This window comes from Cloeon dipterum, chromosome 4, assembly GCF_949628265.1.
Source record: "Cloeon dipterum chromosome 4, ieCloDipt1.1, whole genome shotgun sequence".
Classification (NCBI taxonomy): Eukaryota; Metazoa; Arthropoda; class Insecta; order Ephemeroptera; family Baetidae; genus Cloeon; species Cloeon dipterum.
This window is the reverse complement of record NC_088789.1, coordinates 16,972,668-16,996,957: the sequence shown is the minus strand read 5'-3', so window position 1 is coordinate 16,996,957 and position 24,290 is coordinate 16,972,668. Positions and strand designations below refer to the sequence as shown.

Sequence of the window (24,290 nt, the reverse complement as noted above, 5' to 3'; positions counted from 1 at the left end):
TTAAAAAAATATAAATTTTGGATTCCTCTCGCCGAGTCTGATGGAACTATCACCTAATTCAAAGTCCTAGATCAAGGTAAAAACTTTAAATTTGAGTTTAAAATAGATATTTTGGAAATTAGAAAGTTTTTTCGATTTTTTTCTGTTTTGGAAAAATCATGTCAACTCCAACCACCTTCTAACCAACAGAATTGCAATAAACTGAACACCGTTGAACTCGTCTTGACCTCCCAAGACCAGCCGAAGGGTTTTAAGGGTGCTTTCCACAATCACCAACCCCCTTAAAAAAGTAAAACAATAATTTATAAGGCTGCATTTAACTTAAGTATTTTACTGTTTTAATATTTAAATACAGAATATGGGGTTTGTAATATATCCCTATGCTATTTTAGCATAAGTATAAAATAAATTTTCGCAATTACTAGTGGAATGGATAGGTAATTATAATTAAGTTGATTAGAAGGCAACGAGGAGAATCCAAACTCAATTTGTGCAGTGAATAATGAACAACCGGGGCGACCAGATTTATAAATAAAATAGCACAAATTGGTCGGCCAGAAGGAAATTATTTATTTTGAAAATGTCAAAAGACCGTGAGAAAAAGTCAAACGACAGTTTCTCAGGGAGCATCCCTTAAAGAAAGATCTATTATATTTAGTTTCAAAGTTTTCTTTATTATATGGTTCTTCAGAGCTATTTTGCCCCATACATTGTCATATCCAAACAAATATATTTAGGACAGCGGGGCGTTACTCATTTTCATTGTTAACATGGAAGCAAGGAAACTATGCATTTCAAAGAACCTAATACGACGCGCACATCTGGTTGTTTGTATAAAAAGTTTTGGATACTTCAAAATATTTTTGAAGCTCTGAGGAAGCATGGAAAATTGAGCATATTTTCATTAAAATTATAGCAGCGGGGTTGGAAGGGCTATAGGGACAAGCATTCCCTAAACTCTTCAGCTGGCCAGGGTATAGGTCGAGATGAGTCTAACGGTGTGCAATTTTTCAATTCTGATGGTATGAACCAGAGATTTGGATTTGACAATATTTGCTAACGTGAAAAACAATCGTATTTTCGAGTTTTGAAATTCAAAAAGAAAATCCACTTTCATACAACAAATTTATTCCAAAATATCAGTTTCTAATGTTTCTATCTAGCGCAGGAATAATGTAATTCATTTTTATTGTATTTTTATTTTTTAAATTTACTTTAAGCTATGTGGGAAATATTACTGCTACTAGAAACAGTTTAGGACAAGGCTTTTAACCATAGTATATAGTCACCTACATTGCTGACAGCAATGAAGGTGGAAAAATATCCTTTACGCCGTGAAGGGGAAAATTCTTACTGCTCAATAAACCAATCCACTTTAAATTCTTTAGTTTCTCTGTTCAATTAGGATTTCGCAGTTCTCTTTTTCCTTTTGGAACTAACTTAAACGCTCATATATGTTCAAAACTGTCATTTTTCCAAAATAATATATGTTTCTAATTTAAATGTGAAATTTTCTTGGAAAATAAAAATTTGTTTAGTAGGCGCTACTGCGCCCAGTACTAGTGCCTCATTATGAAGTGAAGTATTAATGCAAAAAATTACTGTGACGTTTTAAGTTTAAAATTTAAAATGTGAAAAGTAACTCTGACTTTCGATCTCATTAAAACGTGTAACGCAAAAAAGTTGGTAAAGGAATTATTAATGCCAACACGGATGAATAAATTATGGAAAATTTTAGTTTTTCGCTGCAGTTATTTCTGATTTTATTGTTAAATATAGCCAAGCTCCACTAACACAACAAGATGATTCAGCAGCCTTCTAAGTGATTTTGAGTGTTTATCAATAATTTTTTTATAAAATTTAACAGTACATAAACAATTTATCGATATTTCCATGGCCTGATTTTTCGGCTATCATGACTGTCTAGTTTATTAATAAACATTTCCCTGAAAATTGTTACTTTTCTACTGCTTCTTATAAATATGACGTGTTTGATCAAAAAAAATCGTCATTCCTGAACATCCTTGAAAAAATATTATTGCGCATCCTTCTGTGACTTAATACACTAAATATATTGTTTAATGATTGATGCCTGTCACGTGTACTTCATTGATGTATGTTAATGAAAGCATTGCTTCCAAGAACAAACTCTAGTGCAGACAATGAAACAGGACGCAGCCAAAAACCAAAATAGCCATCGTCACCTGACGACAGGCGTTGTTTCATTTTTACTTTCCACTCGCATTCCACCAGTTAAAAGAAAAAAACGCCAAAAAAGAGAATAATCGCGGCGCTTCCCAAGAACCAAGAAGCACGACTGCCGCTGTAAAAGTGTATTTAATTCTAAGGATAAGGATGCCCCCTGCGTGCTGCATTCGAGTGTTATCAAACAAAAATTGGCCTTGGCCGCAAAGCAGCTGGTGGGGGCGTAGGGGAGGGGGAGCGAAAACAGGTAGGTAGGCACCGCTGCTGCTGCCGCCGCCGTCCTATGCTCTGTCGGCGAGTTCGCGAGTCGCGAGTCAACACCGCGGAGACAGCGAGCGAGCTGGCGTGTTTGTCTCGCCAGGTAGGTCAGACAGCGTCCGAATCAGTGGACGTGGCCTTGCGAAACCCGCGGCCGCAGACGCCCAAGCCACCCTGCGGAGGCCATTTCAGCGGCGTCAGGTGCCAGGTGCCAGGCAGCTTCCCCTCAAAGCAGTGCAGTGCGTCTAGCTCTCGTCAACAACAGGTCAGTGCCGCTCGCCGCTCGCGTCATTACGAGCGAATTAATATTATTGCAGTATTGTGTGGAGTCAGTGCGTAATTGCACCCGCTTTTATGGCCCGGCAGGCGACAATTTTGGCCTACTGCTCAAATTGTGATGTGTGAGTGTGTGCTCTTATAAGCCAAGGACGGCGCCTCGCGCCCGCGGCGATTGTAATTGCGACGGGATGCACGGCACACAATCCGCTCCTCGCAGGCGAATAACGTGTGTGTGCATTTTTAATTCGCTTGAGTGTGACGCTGGAATTCCTGATCTGCCTACGAGAGGATGTGCTGCTAGCCTGCCGGTTTTTGAAACATTGAAACGTTTTAGTCAACCCCCACAAATCTAGTCTATTTAAAGTGATAATTTTTCGAAGAGAGCAAGAGTAAACTTTGATTTCGAAAATACTAGTTTTCTTATGATTCATCAGAGCGCTACGGAGCCTGCCTTATTTAAAAAATATTAATGCAGTGCGCCTTCTGCAATTTGCTACCCACACTATTGTTGTACTTGTTGTCTTCAACAAGTTTCTTTAATAGGACGGTAACCATCATCATTATAATGGAAATTTGAATTAACAACTCATGCAAGGAAATTCAGTCCATTTCAGGTAATATAAGTTTGAGCTGATTGCGTGGGACCCTGATCTGACAGCAAATTAAATCAATGATCATCTAATCAGAAAAAAAATAAAAAGCGCGAAGCAATCTTTGAGTGGACTGATACTGGATAAATCCATAAGCTATATTTTTAACTAATATTAATGTTATTTATAAAAAATTTGACCCAGTTGAAGTATTTTTTGCATTATTTTAAGGGGCAAGCGCTGTCAATCCCTACCGAAAATCATGACTCAACGAGAATATTCCTCGCGAGACACAGAAAACAGCGAGAGAAATGATATGAGACGCAGAAGTACCGAGAAATTTAAAAAAACTGGACCTTGAATTGTTTTCCTGTTGTATAAATTCTTTCCAAATATTAGGATAGTTCCGGATTATCGTGAGCGTCGTCAATATTCACAAAATATAAAGTAAATTAAGAAGTTAACATAAACATTTTAATCTTCTGTGAATATCACCCTTCCTGATTAATATGACTGACAGGCCCGGCCATCTTCAAAATCTATTTACGCTTTAATTGGAATTGCCATAACAAGCACCAGTGTTGCTATACTTAAATTTTAATCGGCTTTATAGACGTAATCTGATAAAGTCCCTTATTCCTTATCTCATCAACAAATCCCATCCATTCGCGAACAATAATTTCGGCGTCTGCAATAGTCTTGGGTTCCAACCTGTTCCGCCATGCATGAATGCAAATTTTTGTCATCACTATCGTTGGTTTAAGTGAAATGAGATCTGCTCTGAAAACGGCGCTCCCTGAAATTAATCTATCCGTCCTCGTCGTGCATTTATTCGCCGCTGCGAGGCAAAGTCACGCTTGTGATGCTTTGTTTCTCATTCCGCCCTTCCTGTGCGATGCTGCGCCCACCAAACGTCCGTCAATCCACCTCGAGAAACGAAGTTTGTTTTATTTTTAATACCGCCTTGACAACAGAAGCCAGTGCGCCCGGCCATTAATAACTTTTCTATTTTTAAGAGAATAAACGTGATGAATGAAAAGCGCTAAAGAGCCGGAAGAAAATTCAAAGGCGTGTTTCAATTAACTTGGATTGTTATTGTGCCAATAAAACGTGATATACAACTGCAATAATTACTCCAGGTTTGAAAATTAACACTGTCGACACTCTATTAATACGGGTCCTCAGATTTTGACGAAATTTACTGGATAGGTTGCTATCTCGCACCCTAAAATATTGGGCTAAAATTCACTTTTTACAGTGGCTTTAAGTGTGTCGTTTTTTGAAAAGGCGCTTTTTTCATAAGAATAACTTTTGAGGAAGATCATGAAATTGGTGTCAAAAATGTTCTAAATTTGACGCCAAACATATTGCACTTGGTGACCAATCTCTTAGGTCAATTTTCAAGGTCACAAAAAATTAGGTCAAATTAGCAAAAAAAAAATCTGGCATACGTTGGCGCATAAAATTTCAAAAGTCGAAAATAGCCCAAATGTGGCCCATTTGCGTGGCAACAACTTTTTACAAAAAAGGTGTTATGCTTTCTTCTTTATTTTGAGAAAATCTTAGTCAAAGTTGAAAAATCGTAATTTTTAGTTTTTTTCTACCCTGAATAGTTAATTTTAGCTTTTCGAGGTCATGGTCGGGTGTTGTCGTTTCACATGTTTTTTCGCCACAAGAAACTCAATTCAAGAGTTAATAATATAATCGTATCTCATTCCCTTTGGTCGTAATACCAATACAATTAATATATGTACATGAAGTGTTAGTTGCAGTGGAGTTTTATTTTTAACTCTCGACAAAACTCGTCAAAATTATGCTTTTTTGTTTGCAGAATATGAACATATCGAACTTATGATCCAAGGAGCTGCAATGAGGATTAAAGGGGACGATGCAGGTCCCTCATCTCCATCAGCGACCTCGTCAGTTGAATTTGGTGAGTACGCCAATTAAATCGTGTGGTTTTTGGTGGGGAATTATTCAACGTAAATGCAAAAATTTTATAGCAAAATAATGAGAGAGAAAATATGTCTTTAAAAGGGCCTCTCAAATTGTCATTATTCATCTAAAACAATTAAGTCGTTAGGTTTTTTTTGGTAATTTCAAGTTTTCTCAGGATGGAGTATTAAAAATTAAGATTTTTATCGCTGTGAAATTAACGAGGCTGTCATATACATTTCAATTTTTTAACTTACGATAAATATGTTGCAACACTTGTGATCAACAAACGAAATTTAAAACGCTAGAAATGTGTGTCAATGATATTCAATAAAAATAAGAGCTTTTTAACAAGGAAAGTCTCGAATGTTCTTTTATTTCGATCGTTGTGCTGAACTTCTTTTTCATCTCGACAAATCGTCTATATTTTAAAATTCCACATTTTTTATCTTGACTCGGCAATTAGATGCTGACTAAGCGGAACAGGGATGATTGGTGCATTGCAAATAATGGTATTGTCTCGCCTGTTTGTCCAAATGGCGCGAACATGAGTGTTTTGACTTCCCCTGGAAGGCAGCAGTAAACTTTGTTATCTTATCTAGTTTTCTAGCTTAGCCGCTTCAAGCGCGGATCCTTATCGGCAGCGAATGCCAATTCCCGACGCTACTTTATTGTGGTGACACAACTGTAGTCTGCTGCATATTTTTTTTCAATTGGAGTGAAAAATAACGAAATATCACATTTAATCCTGAACGCTGGGCACGCCCAGCCCCCGCGTTCTATTGTGCGGCGATAAATTAAGCTGTTTTATTCACGGCCTCCTGGTTAAGAACATTAGTGCCCACCGTTTTGTCAATGAATTTGCATGAATTGTGTCGGCAATTCCAGCCCAACTTGAATGGACTTAATGTAAAAAACAGGCCGTAAAACCACTGAAGCGAATACATTAACTCCGCCGCCACTCAGCAGACCTCTGAATCCGCGTCGTTGCAATGTGAAAAAAAAATGAAAGACACTTGTTATTGGATTGAAAGCTAGAAAACAAAGTGTTTGTTGGCAAATGCGAGGCACCGCGAGAACGCATACGTGGTCTCTCTCACAATCAGCGGCGGCTTATGGCAATAATGAACTCGCACTCGTGACCTCCGGCCGCTTGCTTTCTCCTGCTGACTGACAAAAATGTGCGACTTGTCGGCCTGCCAAATCGCAGCAAAATTAGACCTGGTCACTCGCGAACGGACGTTATTATCTCCACTGCCCGATTACAAAGTCACGACGTGCGAATTAAAAGGAAGGTTGCAGGAGCGAGCAGCCAAGGAACAGCTGCGCTGCCGATTTGACCGTTCTGACTCAACAGGTTCGGATTAGGCAACCATAAAAATGCTGGCTAAGTTTGGTATTAGCTGCGCATATGGTAATCCGCGTGAGCGAGCGAGCGAGACAAAGGGCCGCCCGCCGATTGTGAACGGCTATTTTGTATCGATGAGAGAAAATCAAACCCATTGTCGTCTTATACGCTGCTGCGTTCCAGGAGAGGATTTATTTTGAAAGCCGATCACTTTCCTAGAATGGGTTTGTTTACTAGCGCCTTTTCCTTTCAATGAAATTAACTGTGACACTCAGCAATATAAAAAATTGATGCAGTCTAAAGAAGTGTCAATCAATGTAGACAACAGAGTTAGCTCACTAGGGCTGTGAAATTTAGGTACGTTTTTTACTGGAATTCATCAGGCGAGTTTTGGGGACAAAATATGCAGCTGAGTTCGGGCGTTTCTAGGAGATATTGAAGATGGTCTGGAATTTTCAATGTTTGTCGTTTCTTAATTTTAATTTTTTGATATGTTTGTGAGGTGTCGTAATCACCAGGTGTTGTGAAAAAATTTAAGGTACCTTTCGGAAAATCAGGGTGAAATTTAAAAAAAAAATGGGCCGGGTGGAGTTCACAAAATCATGAATATTTCGGATTTTAATGAACCACAACCTTTGCACTGAGTTATGCCTTAATTAGATGTAACACAACTTTTATCTAGTCAAAATTTTTTCATTTGAAAATCCAAATTCAAGTAATTTTTCAAATTCTTCTTTTCACAAGTAAGGAATCTGCAGACTTTTTCGCAGTATGGGACAAAATGTTACGCCTAGTGTGCATAACGTTCCTTTAAAAAATGGGATGGAGAAATTAGGTAGTTTTTGAGATGCGGCGGTTCAAAGGTTTAAAAGGGCATTTTTATTTTTCGAGTTCAGGCAGTTACTAAATAAAAATTTTACAATCGGTCGATTTTTTCCTTGGAACATACTTTGGGTCAGACATATTATATGACCATCAGAACCAGTAATAAGTCGAACCCTGGCTTCAGGGTAGCCCTCGAGGATCGATATTCTTAAATTCATGCGTATATATAGCCACTTTTTAACGACGCCATAGAATTGCACACCGTTGGAACGGCCAAGTCACGCGCTTTCAGAATTTAATATGTGCAACTCTATCCTTTTGGAAGCTACCAGGGTGCTCGCTAAACGCCCTGATGAGATCACAACCTCTTTACCGAGTTCCCTTCAGGTGTGCCAAGGGTCAAATCAGGGTCGCTGGAAAATTCTGACAAACTTCTCTCTAGAACGTGTGTTTGTGAAGAAAGAATAAGGCGCTCCATCAAAAAATCCTGGATAAATTTGGAAGAAAGCTTCTATAGCCGTAACAGTCTTATAATTTTTTAGACACACAAATAATATATCGAATTTTTGCCGGATTGATTGCTGCATCGCGTTTTTTGTCTCCAAAACGGTTCATACGCATGATAACCACATTCTTGTGTTTAAATGCCCAATCATTGGCATTCCTAACTGCAAGCAGCGGTTACTGTCGAGCGCAGAATTTGCATAACTGCTGGAGCTCCGTCATTTCCTATATAATATCAGAGACTATTTTGCATTTTCCCATCAGCGGCGATTGGCTAAGCGAGGGTCACCTTTGTACTTATTTGTGCAATTATTATAGCACCCATCAGCAGCAGCAGCGTCGCAGGAATTGCTCTGGCCGAGCCGAGCGTGAAGGGGAAACAATAAGTCAGTTTGTGTGCGTTTGCCGCGGCGGCTGTCGCGTTTTTCAGCCGCGCCGCGTCCCGCCAGCTGCGAGCACGCATGCACCAAATGTCGAGATGCGCACTCAGCTGACTGCGAGGGGGTGTTATCGCTGCCGATTTGCGGGGCTGCTTCCCGTCTGCTCTGCTCGCTCGAGGCCAGTCGATAAAACAACGGCGTCAGCTGCCGTGAATGGCCCGTGAAGCGGCCGTGGCCGCTAGATGACATGGACCCGGTCAAGTCCAGGGACCACACCATGGCCGCCGTCGAAGAGGCCTGGAGTGAGTATATCTCGAGTGTCCGTCCATTCGCCAACGCACGCCGCTCGATCGGCATGCTAATCAGCAGAAATCAGCTGACGCCGAGCGGCGAGAGTGCTTCAAATTAGTTTTGCACTCATTAAAACTAATTTTATTAGTTTGATTCAAATTTTTTTCTCATCTGAGAGGCTTTTGATTAATTTTATTCCCTCGTTGGGAATAGTGTAGTGTTAACTTGTTTTTGTTCTGCCGCAACACACGGATTGCTGTTTGTTTTTGCACTTTTGATTCTTTATAATTAAAGAGCTGTGGGTAAATGCAATTGTGGCTGATGGCTGACGTGTGTGCAAGAGAACGAAAGAATGAGTTTGCAATTATGGCGTTTTTGTGCCTCGTTAAATTTTCTGACTAGTGAGGTCGGCGGAGGTTGACTCTGTGGCCACCGCAGCGAAGGAAAAAAACCATTGTTCGCCCAGTAATTGTAACTAATAGCGTGTCTATTACTTCCACCGGCTTATTGATTTTCGCCGTCGTGACAGACACCGGTAATATGGGCCAATATGTTTCAATAAAGTTCAATGATATATCACGCACGAAGGTCCAGGGTAAAAAGTTAAAATTAAATTTCAATTCATTCATGGCAATTTGCCACCAAAGTCCACTTTGATCGGATTACTATGCTGTGACCTTTACAAGGGAGACACCGAATAATAATTTTCATTCGATAGTCAGGATTTTTCTCTTTCGATTTTGAAAAATAGATAATATTTTGGGCTTGTAAATTTCGTAAGAGAGTGGGGCATTTTTGTCTCTTTTGTCCCACTCAGCATTCAATCGTTTTCCATGGCTGCGTCGATGCAAAATCCTCTGCAGTGTGCTGCAGTGTTGGTTTTTTGCTGCTGATGAGGCGTGGAGGTCCTAAACAGCTGCTTCCCATCCTGTTACGAGAAAAATATTATGGCCCTTATTCTCTGCACTGTAGGATGAGCGCCTATTTGTGTATTTTTTCATTATTCTGTGTGAAATGGATATGAACTGCAAATTTATGAAAAGTAATTTTACCTTTACTTTAAATGTTCTCTCAGGTTTTGCCTTTTAAATTTCTGAGAAAATCGACTCCGAAGTTTGCATGTTAATGCGCTGAGCACTGTCTCCTTATTGCGAAATCGTGATTTATTTCGTCAGAACATAATTTAGCTCATAATTTGCACACCGTTGTATAGATTGTGACGAGACGAGGAATCGAAATGAAACGACAAATCATTGACAAACTGTTTAATTTTTGACAAATTTAGAAAAACCTTAAATTTAACTGTTACTTGTTCTTATTTGTTTATTGCAGACATTTCAGCATAATTCTAACTAACAATTTGATGCTCGTGTGTTGTGTATCAACCCATTTTAAAACAAAAACTCACTTCAAATCTTCAACCACCTTTTTTAATTTGTAATTGAGAGGACTCGGTATATTAACGTTATATTTTCTAAAAAAGTAAAAGCCTTCTAATTTGCTAAACCTTTGTTGTGAAATTTTATTTCTATTAGTAAGAAACGCAACAAATCTGCTGAGTCGAAGCATTCGGATGGAACGCCGCTAATTAAACTCGACGCAACACACATTTATAATAGGCGTAATTTCCACAGCTCAATCACTCACTGACCAAAAGCGGCCTGGTCGAAGGGAAACCTGGAATCGCGGCGCAAAATCGATCAGAATAAGTGGCAAGATGCTCGCGTGCCTGCTTGTTTAGGTGTTTATTTCTGTTTTAAAGGCTTGCACCCTCGCGCTGCGCTGAAAATAAGCCTACCAATGAGCGATTAATTCGCGAGACGTGCTCGCACTGCACGGACACAACCTCCTGTTCCGCGGCACGCATATTAAACCTATCAATCAAAACAACAAACTTGCCTACTTCTTCCGAGCAATTTGCGAGCGGCTGAATGAATGGGACGTGAACTTAATCTCCATTATGTGGGATGAACACGGCGGTGATTGATGTCTCGATAGGCTCTAGGCGTTCGCTCACATAATTTTAGACCTGATGCCGATAATCACAATGTTTTCACGCCCAATTCCCAGCCTATTATAATTTTCATTCAATCCTACTCATTCAGACCTTGTTAACGTTTCTCTAGGATTTCATATTTGACCGTGCCAATCGATTCCCAAAAAGATTAAATTAGGTTAGGCAGCCAAATCGATTGATCGACAATTCGACACGACGTGCTGAAATTCGTCGAATACGTAAAAAAACATTAATTTAGCGATTTTTGGTCTGCACCAAGAACGACGGCGACCAATCAAAGAAGAGAGTGGTTCTCGGATTGGCTCTTTGATTAGCGCTAGCAGAATAATATCGAGACAAAAGCGCCACCGCGACAGCCAGCACAAGCGACACAAATGCTGTCTATACAGGCTTTGTCGCTTCCTCTGGCTGCTGTCTCGATTTAAGTCCAATATATCAGAGAACAGATTCCTTCACTGATTGTCACAGGTCGGATTCACACCAAAAACCATTAAAGTATCGGTTTTAAAGGTTTCCGCCGATTTTCGACAAGTCGTGTCGTGAGAATAGGCTGCCCAACCTCATTGGGCTCTGTAACAAATGAAATTCCTACGCTATTTCAAGCAAACTGATGAAAAGGGGCTGTATATGTATCTTATCTGGCGTTGCCCTATTTTTTACTTTTTAAGGTATTTGTAGCTCTCTAGCTCTCTCGTAAAACAGGCCCTAAACTAGTTGAGCTCGAACGAAATAAACATCTACAATGAGGTCATGTCCGTTTTTCCTCTCCTAAACTGATAATTACAATACCTCGTTTCAACGGCACTGTTTGAACTAATTAAATGCACACACCTAGATGTTTGAAAAGCTGCTGTCATACTTGAAAGAAGAAACAGCAATTATTATCATGCAGAGAGGCTTATTTGCGGCTTGCCTCGCCGCCGATACGAGGAAAACACAACAAGAAGTAAAATTTTGTTCCTTTTTTTCGCAGATGAGATGATGGAGGCTGACAACGAGTCTCTGCGAGAGAGGGTGGCCGCTCTGGAGCAGAAGGCGCTGACGCAGACTGACGAGATCGTGTGCCTGCGATCAACGCTGGCCGACGTGCTGCGTCGCGTCAACTTGCTCGAGGGCCAGCTGGCCTCCGCCGGCGGCAGCCTACCCTTTCGATTGCAGCCCCAGGTGCAGACCGGCGCGGCCAGAAATGGACCAGTCAGAGGTAGGATGGCACAATGAGTTAGTTGTTGTAAACAAGTTATGTGCAAAAGCCGTGTTATCACGGCAAACGAAGGGTACTGTACGTGCATGACCCAAAATATGTACATGCTCGGTGAAAGGCATGAATTGCGTTACTTATGCTTATCTCACGGAGTTTGCCAAACAGTTTTTGTTTCATTTTTTACAGGGAGTAGACATATCTGGAAAAAAATACCAACACAGTATTTTAACATTTTTGCGTAAAAATATTTTGTCTTGTAATTAAATAGATGCAATAATTGTTTATTTGTATTTTAAGAAATATTTTTTTGCCCTAAACCAGTTATTTATAAATATTTATGTGTAAATTGTAGTTTTGGTGCAGTATAGTTTTTGCACTCGATGAATTTAAATTAAACTTCTTTGCCAATTTTACTTAATTAAAAGGCCTAGAAAAATCAGCTCATTTATGGTTCAATAAAATGTGGGGAGGTGTGGAGCAAAGTTGCTCCGCTGATCCGCAATAAAATCACTTTGAATCTAAAATTCAAACTAAAATTTGGCGCTTTTACACGTTTTCAAAATCCCAAAAATTTCAAACATTAAATTCAAGTACCCTTCAAACCCACTAATGTAAAAAGTAGGATTTTTCTCAATAGCGTTTTCCATGAAATAGGGCCTAGATACAGAGAAAATTTTTACCAAGATCCTTATACTCCTTATCTTTGACTAAAAATTAACTCGAACGACCCTAAAAACTGAAAAAATATACTTTAAAAATTACATGTTTACATTTTTAATTTTTATTCTTGATGAAAAGTTGTCTCATTTATTATTTTTTGAATTTAACACGCACAAACATAACACATTAGGCAGTCGTCATTACATAAATTAAATATAAGTGACAGTTTGTAAATTAGGATACTGAAAAAGGACTATAATGACTGAACAACAGCATAAATTGACTTCGACAGTGTTAAATATTTTTAATATTTATTGCTTGCTCTGAAACAGATTCTCCAGTACTAGCTCATTTGTCATGAACGGTCCCTGTGACATTTCAGTGTCTGTGAGCGGCCCGAAGGAGAGCCCAGGGCCGCGTCTGCGTCCGCAGCCGGGCATGCGGTTGCCGTCGCAGCTGCCGCAGCGGCGCGCCGTCCACTACCAGAGCACCGGCTCTCTGCACTCGGACTCGCCGTCCTCAGCGTCCGGCGGCGGTTCTCCGTCGCCGTCGCCCACGCACACGCCGCAGCAGAGTGCGTCGCCGGCGCCCCCTTCGCGCTCATCGGGCCCGACCCCCACGCCGCAGTCTCCGGGCCACCGCGCGGCCGCCCTCTCCAGCCTCAGCCTAGCCAAGCGCTGGAGTTCAACGGGCGACTTCAACGGAAGCAGTGCTTGCTCGCCGCTCACCTCGCCGCACAGTCCGATGGCTGCCGCCTCCAGGTCAGACGCGGCCTCCCGAGTCCCTGATTTTGCCATAAATTTTTGTCTATTTTTCCAGGTTTTAAAATTTGATTTTAACTCATGTTTGAGACATGCTAATTTAAAAAAAAAAATCGTTTTTAATTGAACTGTCATACATGTTATACATTTTAAAAATAATGCTGTCTTTTTGTTAGAGCTTTCTGTGTTTACCTAAACTTAATTTACGTGTATTGATATTAACTGCATTCCCTATAACTTGTAAGAATTCGAGCACGTTTTGTATGTTTCCATAAATTTTTTATGGTCTGTAGATTAGCGACCAAGTCCTTGTTTAACCTGTACATGAAGCCAGCCAATCCACAACAGTACAATCACAACAACACTTACAAGCATGGGTATGATTAATGACACTCGTCACTTTTTCAGTTACATCTTCATTTATTTCTATCTAAAAGGCTGTGAATTTTAGACGTGATTTTTCTGGATTTTTGTGCATAAAGATATTTTTGCAACCCATTTCGTCTGGATTTATCTAGATTCTTTTTTATTTATTTTTTCGTAAAGACAAGTAACTCCACTAAAACTGGAGAAAAATTTGTTCAATTTTTATATCTTATTTTGAAACAAAGAAATCATAGTGGGATTTTTCAACCATTTAAGCATTAGTTATCAGAACAATATTTTTTCCCAAAGGAAATGCACATTTCGACCTACAAAAACCGATCGAAATATATTTTTGAACAGATCAGGATTTCTAAAGACAAAAATATGCGTTTTTCCAAGGTGTAAGTTCTTTTTAAATTTCATAATCCGGGTTGGAAGCTCAGAAAAAGTCTAAATTTCACATCCTCCTTATTATTACTCTTTACTGCACAAATGTGAATCGTCTGTCTCTTTTGTGATCTCTTCCCCATTTGTCTCGCACCGCTCAGCACAAAACGCTAGTACATATAATTTGCACAATTTGCACTGCAAACAAACTGCGCTCGTTCAAACACGGCTGACTTGCAGAAGCTGCTTCTGTGCGTGCTAATCTCTTTATTTGCATTCTACAGATTTAAATCTAAACAGTTTCATAATTATTATTTGTCCGCCGCCCGCATAAGATGCGTGTCGGAGGCACGCAAGTGGGCACTTCTCCTCACGGCCGCGCCGTATACGGCATTAATATCAAAGGCCAAGGCTGCCCTCGCATTGTTAAAGCCAAATTGTTGTTAACACTCTCGACAAAATGCGCACACTCCCTAAAAGAAGCATATTTCACGGAATGGAGGTGGAAAGAGATGGATTTGGGATGCCGCAGTTTGAAAAATTGGACGGCTCTTTTCACGCCCTCTTTTTTCCGCAAGCCGGCTGTTGTACTATTAAATTTTATCGTGTTAATTCAAAACCTCGGTGATTAGCGAGAGTCACGTGAAGTTAATTAATTTCACGCGTGATGATAAACCATTTTAAACGAAAGCCATAAATTTTAATCAGAAAACGAGCCCGCCTTTGCCATTCCCATTTGTGCCTTTCACACTCGAATTATCACTCATTACGCCAGCTGCTGCGATGAGTGCCCAATTTAAAACCATTTCTCGTCAATTAGCGTGCGCGACGCGATTTACAACGAGGAGGATGGCTACGTGCGCATGTTCCTCCGCGGCCGTCCCGTCATCCTGCACGCACCCTCGGACGTGGCCCCCTCGTTCGAGATCACCAAGGTGGCCACGGCGCCGCAGCAACGCCTCAAACTCGAATGGGTGTATCCTTTTCCGCGAAAATACCCATAATCTCGTGTGCCAAACGCGGAGTCTGTTATTAAAATTAGCTTTTTGGGCAAATGCGATTATTTTCCTTAGCTGGCCGTGCACAGATATGGCTACAGGGGCCGCGACTGCCGTTCCAACGTGTTTATGCTGCCCACGGGCGAAGTGGTGTACTTCATCGCGGCCGCCGTCGTGCTGCTCAACATTGACGAGCAGTCCCAGCGGCACTACCTGGGACACACGGACGACGTGAAAAGGTAGGTGAAGACACGCTTGTTAACTCGTCAAATGGGCGGGTTCGGAATTTTTCTCGTCTTATTAAAATGCCTATGGCTTGACAACAATTAATGTGGAATTTTTACAGTTTGGCCATCCACCCTAACAAGTTGCTCGTCGCCAGCGGCCAGACGGCAGGCCACGACAGAAAAGATGGCAGGGTGAGTTGATTATTTTTTACGACAAATACGCAGCATCAAAGTAGAGTAGCGTAGTGAGAACAGATTAATCTCAAACTGAAGTTGTGGGGGGAGTGCTTCGTTGTACAAAACGATCAGCTTCCTGCACAGCACCGCCACTTAAACCTCAGTTAAAAAAGCGAATGTATTTTCACCCCCCAGTCTTGGAGGTTGAATCCGCCCCCGGACATTACTGCGCCAGAGGCAGACTACTGGGTATGTCGAAGCGCTCTGTGTGTTCCGCAATCATTGTGTTGCTGGCCCTGTGTTGCGAACAGACGACTCTACCGATTTTACCGCTGCTAATTAACCGCACTCACACGCACAAACTGCTTTGACTAACCAAATCCCAGCTTGTTCATTAAATTTGTTGCATCGTTTTGTAATTAACATGCAAAGTTATTTGTGTTCAGCTTTACCTCTTCAGTTTTTTATACGTTTTTAACGTAAAAGACTTTCGATCTTGTCGGTAATATATTTCCAAATCAGTTAACAATGTTCTGCTTCATTAATGAATTATTTATCTCCCAAAAATTCAACATTTCTGGACGCATTTGCAGCCTCACGTCCGCATCTGGAACTCCGTGAGTCTTCAAACTCTGCACGTTATTGGTATCGGCGACTTTGAGCGGTCAATTTGCTGCCTGAGTTTTTCAAAAACCGTAAGCATAATTTCAAATACTTGAATTTAATTTTTGACCCTGACGATCGATTCCTGAGGGTTGGATTAGGTTAGACGGCTGAACCATTCGGCACTGTGTCTAATTTTGGACCGAGTGTTTAATTTGACCCTAAGGAATCGATTGGCACTGTCAAAAATGAAATTTAGTCATAAAATTTAAATCTTAACAATCGAATCTATTCAGGACGGAGGCGCTTTGCTGTGTGCTGTTGACGAAGCGCCAGACCACAACATTTCAGTCTGGGACTGGCAAAAAGGAGAGAGAGGTCACAAAATCTCAGAAACCAAGGTAACCTTTATCTGTATGTGCAATTCTTCATTTCAAAACGACTCGTTGCAGTGTTCAAATGATACTGTCGTTGCTGCCGAGTGGCACCCCGTCGACCGGGGCGTCATTGTAACGTGTGGGAAGTCGCACATTGCCTTCTGGACGCACGAGCTCGGCGGAACGCTGATAAAGAGGAACGGAATCTTTGAGGGCCGCGAAAAGCCCAAATACGTCACTTGCCTCGCTTTCTCCCAAAACGGAGAGGTACTTTCTGGCGACTCCAACGGACACATTATCGTTTGGGTTCGAGGTCAGTTAAATTATTATTATTTCATTCCTTACATCAGTTAGTGGAGTTGTGCAACTCCAAAGATTATAAATCCTGATGGGATTTAACATGGAAATAATGTTTCTAAATCGAATTTTGGAGTCAGTAGTGACATTTTGACTATCACACAAATTCTTTAGATTTTAGATTTCTGTTCGGAAATTGGCTCATTAACGGGTTGAGATTATTTGTGAACTCATTACCACAGGTCACGCAGATTAATTTTTGTCGGTAAGAAATATTCCAAGAAATTGTGCAATTAAACTTAATTTTTACATCTATAACTGACATAATTTTTACGGTTATATAGGAAATTTCACCAGCTTTCAGAATATTAATTTTTTGCTCTATGATCGACCATTAAAAACTTACAAATTCCAGAACGAACCCTTGAGGGAAAGTTTTAATAGTTTCCGGAACGTAAAAAGACCCCTGATTGATTTGTTTCATTTAACAATGTCTACAAGCCAATTTTCAGTTATTTTTCATCAATTTTGAAATATTTGGCAATTTTCTTAATATTTCCAGAAATCTCTAAACTTGTGGAATCAAAAAGTTTCCACCACTTTAGATGGTTTACATCAGGAAAGGCCACACAAATTCAATGGTTTTGCCATGAACTAGACGCCAAATCCAAAGAGTTTTTTTGTCAGTTGTAATTTATGTTTTTATTGCATCTATTTTTCAGGAGGCAACACGGTGTCCAAGGTGGTGAGAGGCGTGCACGAAGGCTCAGTATTCTGTTTGGCCGTGACTAACGAGGGCCAGGTGATATCGGGAGGAGGCAAAGACCGGCGGATCGTGCAGCTGGACCACTCGCTGAGCTCGAGCGGCGCCAGCGCGCAGCTGTCGGACGAGCTGGGTGGTGTGCGCGCCGTGGCCGTGGGCCGTGGCGGCCGCCTCGTCGTCGGCACGACCAAGAACTGCCTGGCGGCCGGCTCGCTGGCCTCTGGTATGGCGGCCGTCGCGATCGGCCACACGGAGGAGGTGTGGGCGCTGGCCGCGCACCCATCGCTGCCGCAGTTTGTGTCCGGAGGGCATGACTGCTGCGTCCGCCTCTGGGACAGCCAGTCGCGGTCCGTCGTGTGGAGCTCAGACCTGCCTGAGCGGCTGCAGTCGGCCGCCTTTTCGCCCGATGGCACGGTGCTCGTGCTCGGACTCTGCAGTGGCCGCTGGCTCGTGCTACACGCTGAAACCAGAGAGCTGCTGGTCCAGATGGTCGATGGGAATGAGCCTATCCAGGTGCGCTAATTTTTTTTCGTCTCCTATTATGCTAAAACTTGTTGATGATTTTTCTATATGACGAAATGTCCCGGGTCGAAGAAAAAAATTGGCATGCGTCATAAAATCAAATCAAATACACATTTTTATGGGTTATAACGTTGAAACCTCACTATCTCATCTTACCGTGTTGCAAGTTTATATACACAAGGCATTCTTTGTATTTCACACAAGCTCAAAAAATTACCACTCGAAATAAAAAGAACGCTGAGAAACAATTGATAAGCAGAAAGGAATTTTGAAAGGACAGTTGAATGTTTAAATGAACAGTTAAAATATTACGAATTGTCTCTCATTCTCTTCGCGGAACTGACCAAGAATGAGCGGCTAAATGTGTGAAATTTTAAGGAGAATAAATTGAACAGTCGCGCTGTACGGTTTACATGCTTTGGAATTATATGTTTCTTCTCAAAATGACGCCAAGAGCCTCCCATCTTTAATTCCGCTCAGTGAATTTCTTTGTTTGTTTCTGTTTCGAAACTTGAGTTTTTCTTTGAACACAAATTAGGGTTAATAGCTACGTGTTAAATTATAAGATTACTTTTCTGCATCATTTCATGCTTGTGTGACGGAATCAGTCAGTTGCCGAGCAGTTATAAACTCTGCAAATACAAATGTGTGCAAAATATTTAGCTTTTCAAATATTTTAACCTTTTTGCACTTGATTAAACAATCTTTTGTGTTCACAGGTGGTAAAGTTTTCACCAAACGGCAAACTCTGCGCGCTTGGCTCCAGGGATAACAACATTTACGTGTACCAGGCCAGCGATGAGTATAGGAAGTTTGAGCGAATAGGTCGTTGTGTGGTAAGTACATTTCGTCACATCTCTTTATTAGCCGTAATTAAAATTCAGACCACTCAGAATACTGTTCATGTCACGGTAAAATCTTTTCAAGCGCACCAAATAGAACCAAAATGCAAAATTTCATGACTTATAATATCACTTTACTATTGGAAAATGTGTAATAATTTCTCCTTTCATCAGCCTGAACGAAAGCGCAAGCGAAGCGCCTCTCTTCTAGCGTTGCTGGTATGTCGAGAGTGCTTTTTGGTCGTGTAGAAGTATCAGTTGTTTACTAGTTCTCTAAAATAAACCCTAATTTTATTCTACTGACTGAGTTGTGAGTTGGAAATTAGTTTAACTGTGTCCTTTGAAGGTTTTTGCACGGTTTTATGCAGTTAATTTATATTCACCCTTAATTTTTGTTCCAGCAAAGCATTGGTGAGATTCATTAATTTATTTTATTTTCAGGGTCACTCAAGTTTCATCACACATCTTGACTGGTCCGAAGACGGCTGCTATCTCCAGAGCAACTCTGGCGACTATGAGCTCCTCTATTGTGAGTGTTTTAAATCGCAGCTGAACATATATCAATGGAATTCCGCTCTTGCAGGGAACGCAAGTACCTGTAGACAGGTGACCCACAGCAGCGATATGCGCGACGTGTCCTGGGCCACTCTAAGCTGTCCTCTCAACTTCTCGACCCTGGGCGTTTGGCCCGAAGGTGCGGACGGCACTGACGTCAACAGTTGCGAACGCTCACACAGCGGGAAGCTGCTCGCGACTGCTGACGACTTTGGCAAAGTCAAACTCTACGCGTACCCAGCTTGCCAGCCAAGAGTGAGTATTTTTATTTTGATTTAGAAAAGAAGAAACTCAATTTTGCTGGCTGGAATTATTTCTTGCTTCATTAAAACCTTAAAAATAGACAAGCGGTCTCAAAAAAGTCGCTGAACGTCTGTTAATAAATTAAAAATGCAGCTCACACGTGTTGTAAATCGCGCGAGAGCTGCTGACAAACGCGTTGCGTCAGTCAAGCAGCATCGAGGATTTTCTGATCAGATTTCCCCTCTTTTAAAATTTACCACTTACATGGCTTGTCCCATTGTCCATCTGGAACTGACTCAAATTTGGAATGGTCTAATTGATTTGTATGAAACTGTGGCATGTTAACTGCCGCTAGAAAGGCCGGTGATATATTATTTTCCTGTAATCCAAAAATTACCTCACTTACAGGGGCACAGTTTTTTTAAATATGATTATCTTAGTTACCATAGAAGTGCAAAATGAACAAACTCAACGCCATTTAAAAGCTAGTTAAAATCGGTAAAGGTCTCTCAAATCTGTCCGATTTCTTTAAATCGCCACCAGATATCGAAGGCCCGAATTTTTTGACGCAATACACAAAAAATACAGCGATGTAAAAATTTGAAATCAGTTTTCCATCCCTCGGGGCGTCTCTGATGTGATTTTTGGGCCGCAGTAAACTCTCGCCGAAATAAAGTAGCGTTTTTCTTTGTATCGTTTCTATGTAGTTTCCCATCAAAATCAGAAGCTCGGATCTATTTAAGGCAGGGTCGTATTTGCTCATGATCACTCCCCGGTTGAATTTTTCCATTTTCCCCCTGCTAAAAATCTAAAATTTGCGATCGTACTGGTCAAAATTTCCTCTACTGTGCAGATTTTTTTCTTTTAAATTGCCATTTGCTGCCTCAATTTCTCCAAAAACTTATCTCCGATAATTTTTCAAGTTGAGGTCATGAGCAAATAATTACAAAATTAATGAAAACTGGGGTTCAAATATTGCCTGCAAGATACTGGTAAAAATTGATTAACCCTGTTTTAAACCACTTGATTGCATTTTTTTAATGCGGGGTTTTTGCAACCCTGATTAAAGGTCATATTACATCAAATGAGTGACCATTTTGATTTGATTTTTAGTCCTTGTGCCACACTTACGGCGGCCACAGCAGTCACGTCACAGCTGTCCGTTTCCTGAACGAAGACTCGAGGCTCATCTCAACTGGAGGCAACGACAACAGCATCATGCAGTGGATGGTGTGCTGAAGCAATCTCTGCGATGGGTCAGACGCTGAGTGATCTAAATCTTTAGTGTTGGTGATTTTTTAAACTATGAGTTGCTGTGCTACCTGAGGCAGCACGCGAAGAGTTAAGATTTTTCTATTAATTTTGAGCTGTATTGAGTTGATTGGTGACCTCAAGTTATTTATTCTATTAATAACCAAATATATTGTTAACATAATTTGTAGTTCTTGAGCCGAAAATCACTGAAATGAACTAAGAAAACTTAATACAGTAATGGGCTGTAGAGGGACTGCTGCTAAATTATTTTCACTGGGAGTTTGTGCTAATGAAACACGTCCTTTTTCGTGTAGCTACGTAATTACGTACCCATGGAGAATGCGATACCGTATTGTATTATGATGCTTGTTGGTGTGCATTTTTTGACAATATAATAGCGCATCATCATTGTGAAGGTATTCTGAAAATACGAATAAATTCGAATTTTGAATATTCTCACTCGTTTTACTTTTATTTGGTGTAAACAGACGCACGCGTTAATACGCTCTCGTATTTTATTCTGCTCCAAGTGCAAACACAATGTGGCTCTTATATCTTGCTGCACGTCAAATGACGTTAAGTTTCACGTTAAATGCACATAAATACTGCTTATTTGCCACACAGAACGTGCTTGTTTTGGCTTATCGTGGAGCATTCTGAATAAGAAGGCTTCTTTAATGTTAATATTTTTACAAAAAGATTGACGTGCGAACGCAGCTTAACTTCCTCCCTGCGCAGCATTGAGGTTCACTCTGCGTCCAACAACGGAGGTCGTTAGTTGGAATTTAGAATTTTCATTAAGATGAAGACTAGATTAATGATTTCAAAATTTTTACTGGTCCTGTCGTGGTCGAGATATTTTTCCAGCGTTAGAACAGCTCCAATCTCCGATTTAACAACAGGTGAGATGGATTTCACTTGCCTATTTCAGCCTTGTACTAAATTGCAAAAAATAGATTTTAAATTTTGGAATGACACTGATACCTGGGTCAAAGACACTGTTGAACCCGTGGAATACTTTCCCAAAGACGAAGGCTTCATTGAGATGCCCAAAGAGGCAAGCATCGTCACCACGACGAAACCTACAACGACGACGACGACCACTACTACCACTACTACTACAACCACCACAACTCCTACTGGTAATTCTCATAACAAACAGCATCCCTACTCTTTTGATATTTTTACTACTTCACTCTAATCTACCTTTGATTATTGATAGGGAAAATTAAAATTGACTACTAAGAGCCATGGCAAAATTTTAACTGGGTGTCCTAGGGATATAGTGTTCTGAACGAAAAATCATACAAAGTCCTCACGTACATGTCCTAAATAGGTTCCTCCAAAAATGTCCTAAAAATAATGTTCTAAACAAAGGAATCCGACAATATCCTAAATTAGTCAAATTCAACTGCTAATTCAGTGAAAATTTAACTGTCATAACAAAATGAATTAAGAAATGTGCCGTATTTTCCTTTTTCATTAAAATAAATATGTATACAAATTTAATTTCAAATTATATACATTTCACATTTCCACCAATTTATATGATCACGTAAATAATTGAATTATCCAAAAATTAGCAAGTGAGTATTATGAGAAGTATCCAAAATCCAGGTATTTTAGGACATTTTATTCGTTAGGAATAATGTGCGCGTTAGAAAATTATGTATTAACAGCACCTAATTTTTACAATATCCCGTTCTATTTTTCACAGACTACTCAAATCTCAGTGGTGTAGTAGGACGGAAATTACTCAGTTTTACGCTCCAAGAGGATTTTGGGGAAAGCAATTTGTAAGCGACCCTCGATTAAATTTTTATAGAGACAATTTAAAGTTCATGGTTTAAATTGTATAGGCCCATCGTGAGAAGAAAGCGCGGCATTCCTGCTTCGCGCCGAGGCAGAGCAGCATATAGCCAAACTGCATTTTCGGCTGCACACGACAGATCTGATTATTCTTCTTCAGAAGAAAAAGAAGAGGTAAAAAATGAAGCAACAACCAAAAAGCCAAATCAGCAAAGGACGGCCAAAAAACTTACAACGATGATGACACCAGCACCAACTCTCCTGAGTAAAACAACAGTGACGACGCAGATCACGAAAAAAACACTCGCAAATCAAAATCAAAAACCTACAACCACCTCAATACCAGTCACAACGACAGCAATGCCGACAACGACAGCAAAACCGACAACGACAGCAAAAACGACAACGACAACAACCAAAATGCCGCAACCTACTAAACCAAGTCAGACAACAACCTCAACTACCGAAAAAACCCATCCTCCTCACCCCACTTCCCCCTTTCACCCAACAAAACCAGCAAAGCCTTGTAAAACCCCGAAAAAGACAAAAAGTGAAAAATCTTCATCCAGAGAGGTGATTGGAGTGGGCAGTGACGAAGGGTCAAGTGAAGAAGAAGAGTGTTCAGAGGATGGTAACCTTGTAACGACACCAGCACCAACCACAACAAAAGCGACAACGACAGCAACACCGACAACGACAGCAAAACCGACAACGACAGCAATGCCGACAACGACAGCAAAACCGACAACGACAGCAAAACCGACAACGACAGCAAAACCGACAACGACAACAATGCCGACAACGACAGCAATGCCGACAACGACAGAAAAAACGACAACGACAACAACCAAAATGCCGCAACCTACTAAACCAAGTCAGACAACAACCTCAACTACCGAAAAACCTCATCCCACTCACCCCGTTCACCCAACAAAACCTACGAAGCCTTGTAAAAACCCTAAAAAGACTCGAAGCAAGAAATCTTCATCCAAAGAGGTGATTGGAGAGGGAAGTGACGAAGAGTCAAGTGAAGAAGAAGAGTGTTCAGAGGATGGTAACCTCGTAACGACACCAGCACCAACCACAACGAAAGCGACAACAACCAAAATGCCGCAACCTACGAAACCAAGTCAGACAACAACCTCAACGACCGTAAAACCCCATCCCACTCACCCTATTCACCCAACAAAACCTACAAAGCCCTGTAAAAACCCGAAAAAAATAATTGGAAGCAGTGCTGAGAATTCATCCGAGGAGGGAGGTGGAGAAGGTAGTGGCCTCGGGTCAAGTGAAGAAGATTGCTCAGATGAGAATGATGATATGGAAACACTCCCGTTGATTCCTGAAGACTTTTGATATTGCAAAAAAAACAGTTTGTTGGCTTTAATGAATTAATAAATCTCTGTTATATATAAAACCTTCATTTTAAATTCTAGATCAAATTAATTACCCAAATAAAAATTTAAAAAAAGTGAATTGACTAATTGTTAGTTTCTCATGCACAATAAACTCTGTGAGAGCATAACATAACAAAAGCGCCGCTCTCTTAAAATCAAAAGTGAAACGGTTTGAACAAAAACAATAGCCAGTTAAGAATAAAGATTTATAATTTTCAT

General features: G+C 40.7%; 2 protein-coding genes across 7 annotated transcripts; both read left to right on the top strand.

Annotated features, from left to right (window-relative positions):
• The first annotated feature begins 2,477 nt into the window (after positions 1 to 2,477).
• Positions 2,478 to 21,324, top strand: LOC135941910 (echinoderm microtubule-associated protein-like 2). 6 transcript variants are annotated; one of them, XM_065487698.1, is made up of 18 exons: positions 2,478 to 2,728; positions 5,164 to 5,265; positions 11,606 to 11,833; positions 12,876 to 13,254; positions 13,548 to 13,631; positions 14,828 to 14,983; positions 15,095 to 15,244; positions 15,352 to 15,424; positions 15,605 to 15,658; positions 16,003 to 16,104; positions 16,309 to 16,413; positions 16,465 to 16,702; positions 17,409 to 17,962; positions 18,691 to 18,807; positions 18,988 to 19,032; positions 19,255 to 19,342; positions 19,397 to 19,623; positions 20,725 to 21,324. In XM_065487698.1, exons 2-18 carry the CDS (start codon positions 5,184 to 5,186, stop codon positions 20,848 to 20,850), a joined length of 2,808 nt encoding a protein of 935 aa, XP_065343770.1. In that variant the 5' UTR covers positions 2,478 to 2,728; positions 5,164 to 5,183; the 3' UTR covers positions 20,851 to 21,324. The 6 variants fall into 6 exon arrangements, with proteins under 6 accessions (XP_065343770.1, XP_065343775.1, XP_065343774.1 ...); XM_065487703.1 differs by lacking the exon at positions 13,548 to 13,631; XM_065487702.1 differs by lacking the exon at positions 15,605 to 15,658.
• A 134-nt stretch (positions 21,325 to 21,458) lies between these two features.
• Positions 21,459 to 24,082, top strand: LOC135941911 (mucin-2-like). Its single transcript, XM_065487705.1, has 4 exons — positions 21,459 to 21,767; positions 21,822 to 22,007; positions 22,583 to 22,661; positions 22,725 to 24,082. The coding sequence occupies exons 1-4, from the start codon at positions 21,668 to 21,670 to the stop codon at positions 24,028 to 24,030; spliced, it is 1,671 nt and encodes a 556-aa protein (XP_065343777.1). The 5' UTR covers positions 21,459 to 21,667; the 3' UTR covers positions 24,031 to 24,082.
• Positions 24,083 to 24,290: the final 208 nt, after the last annotated feature.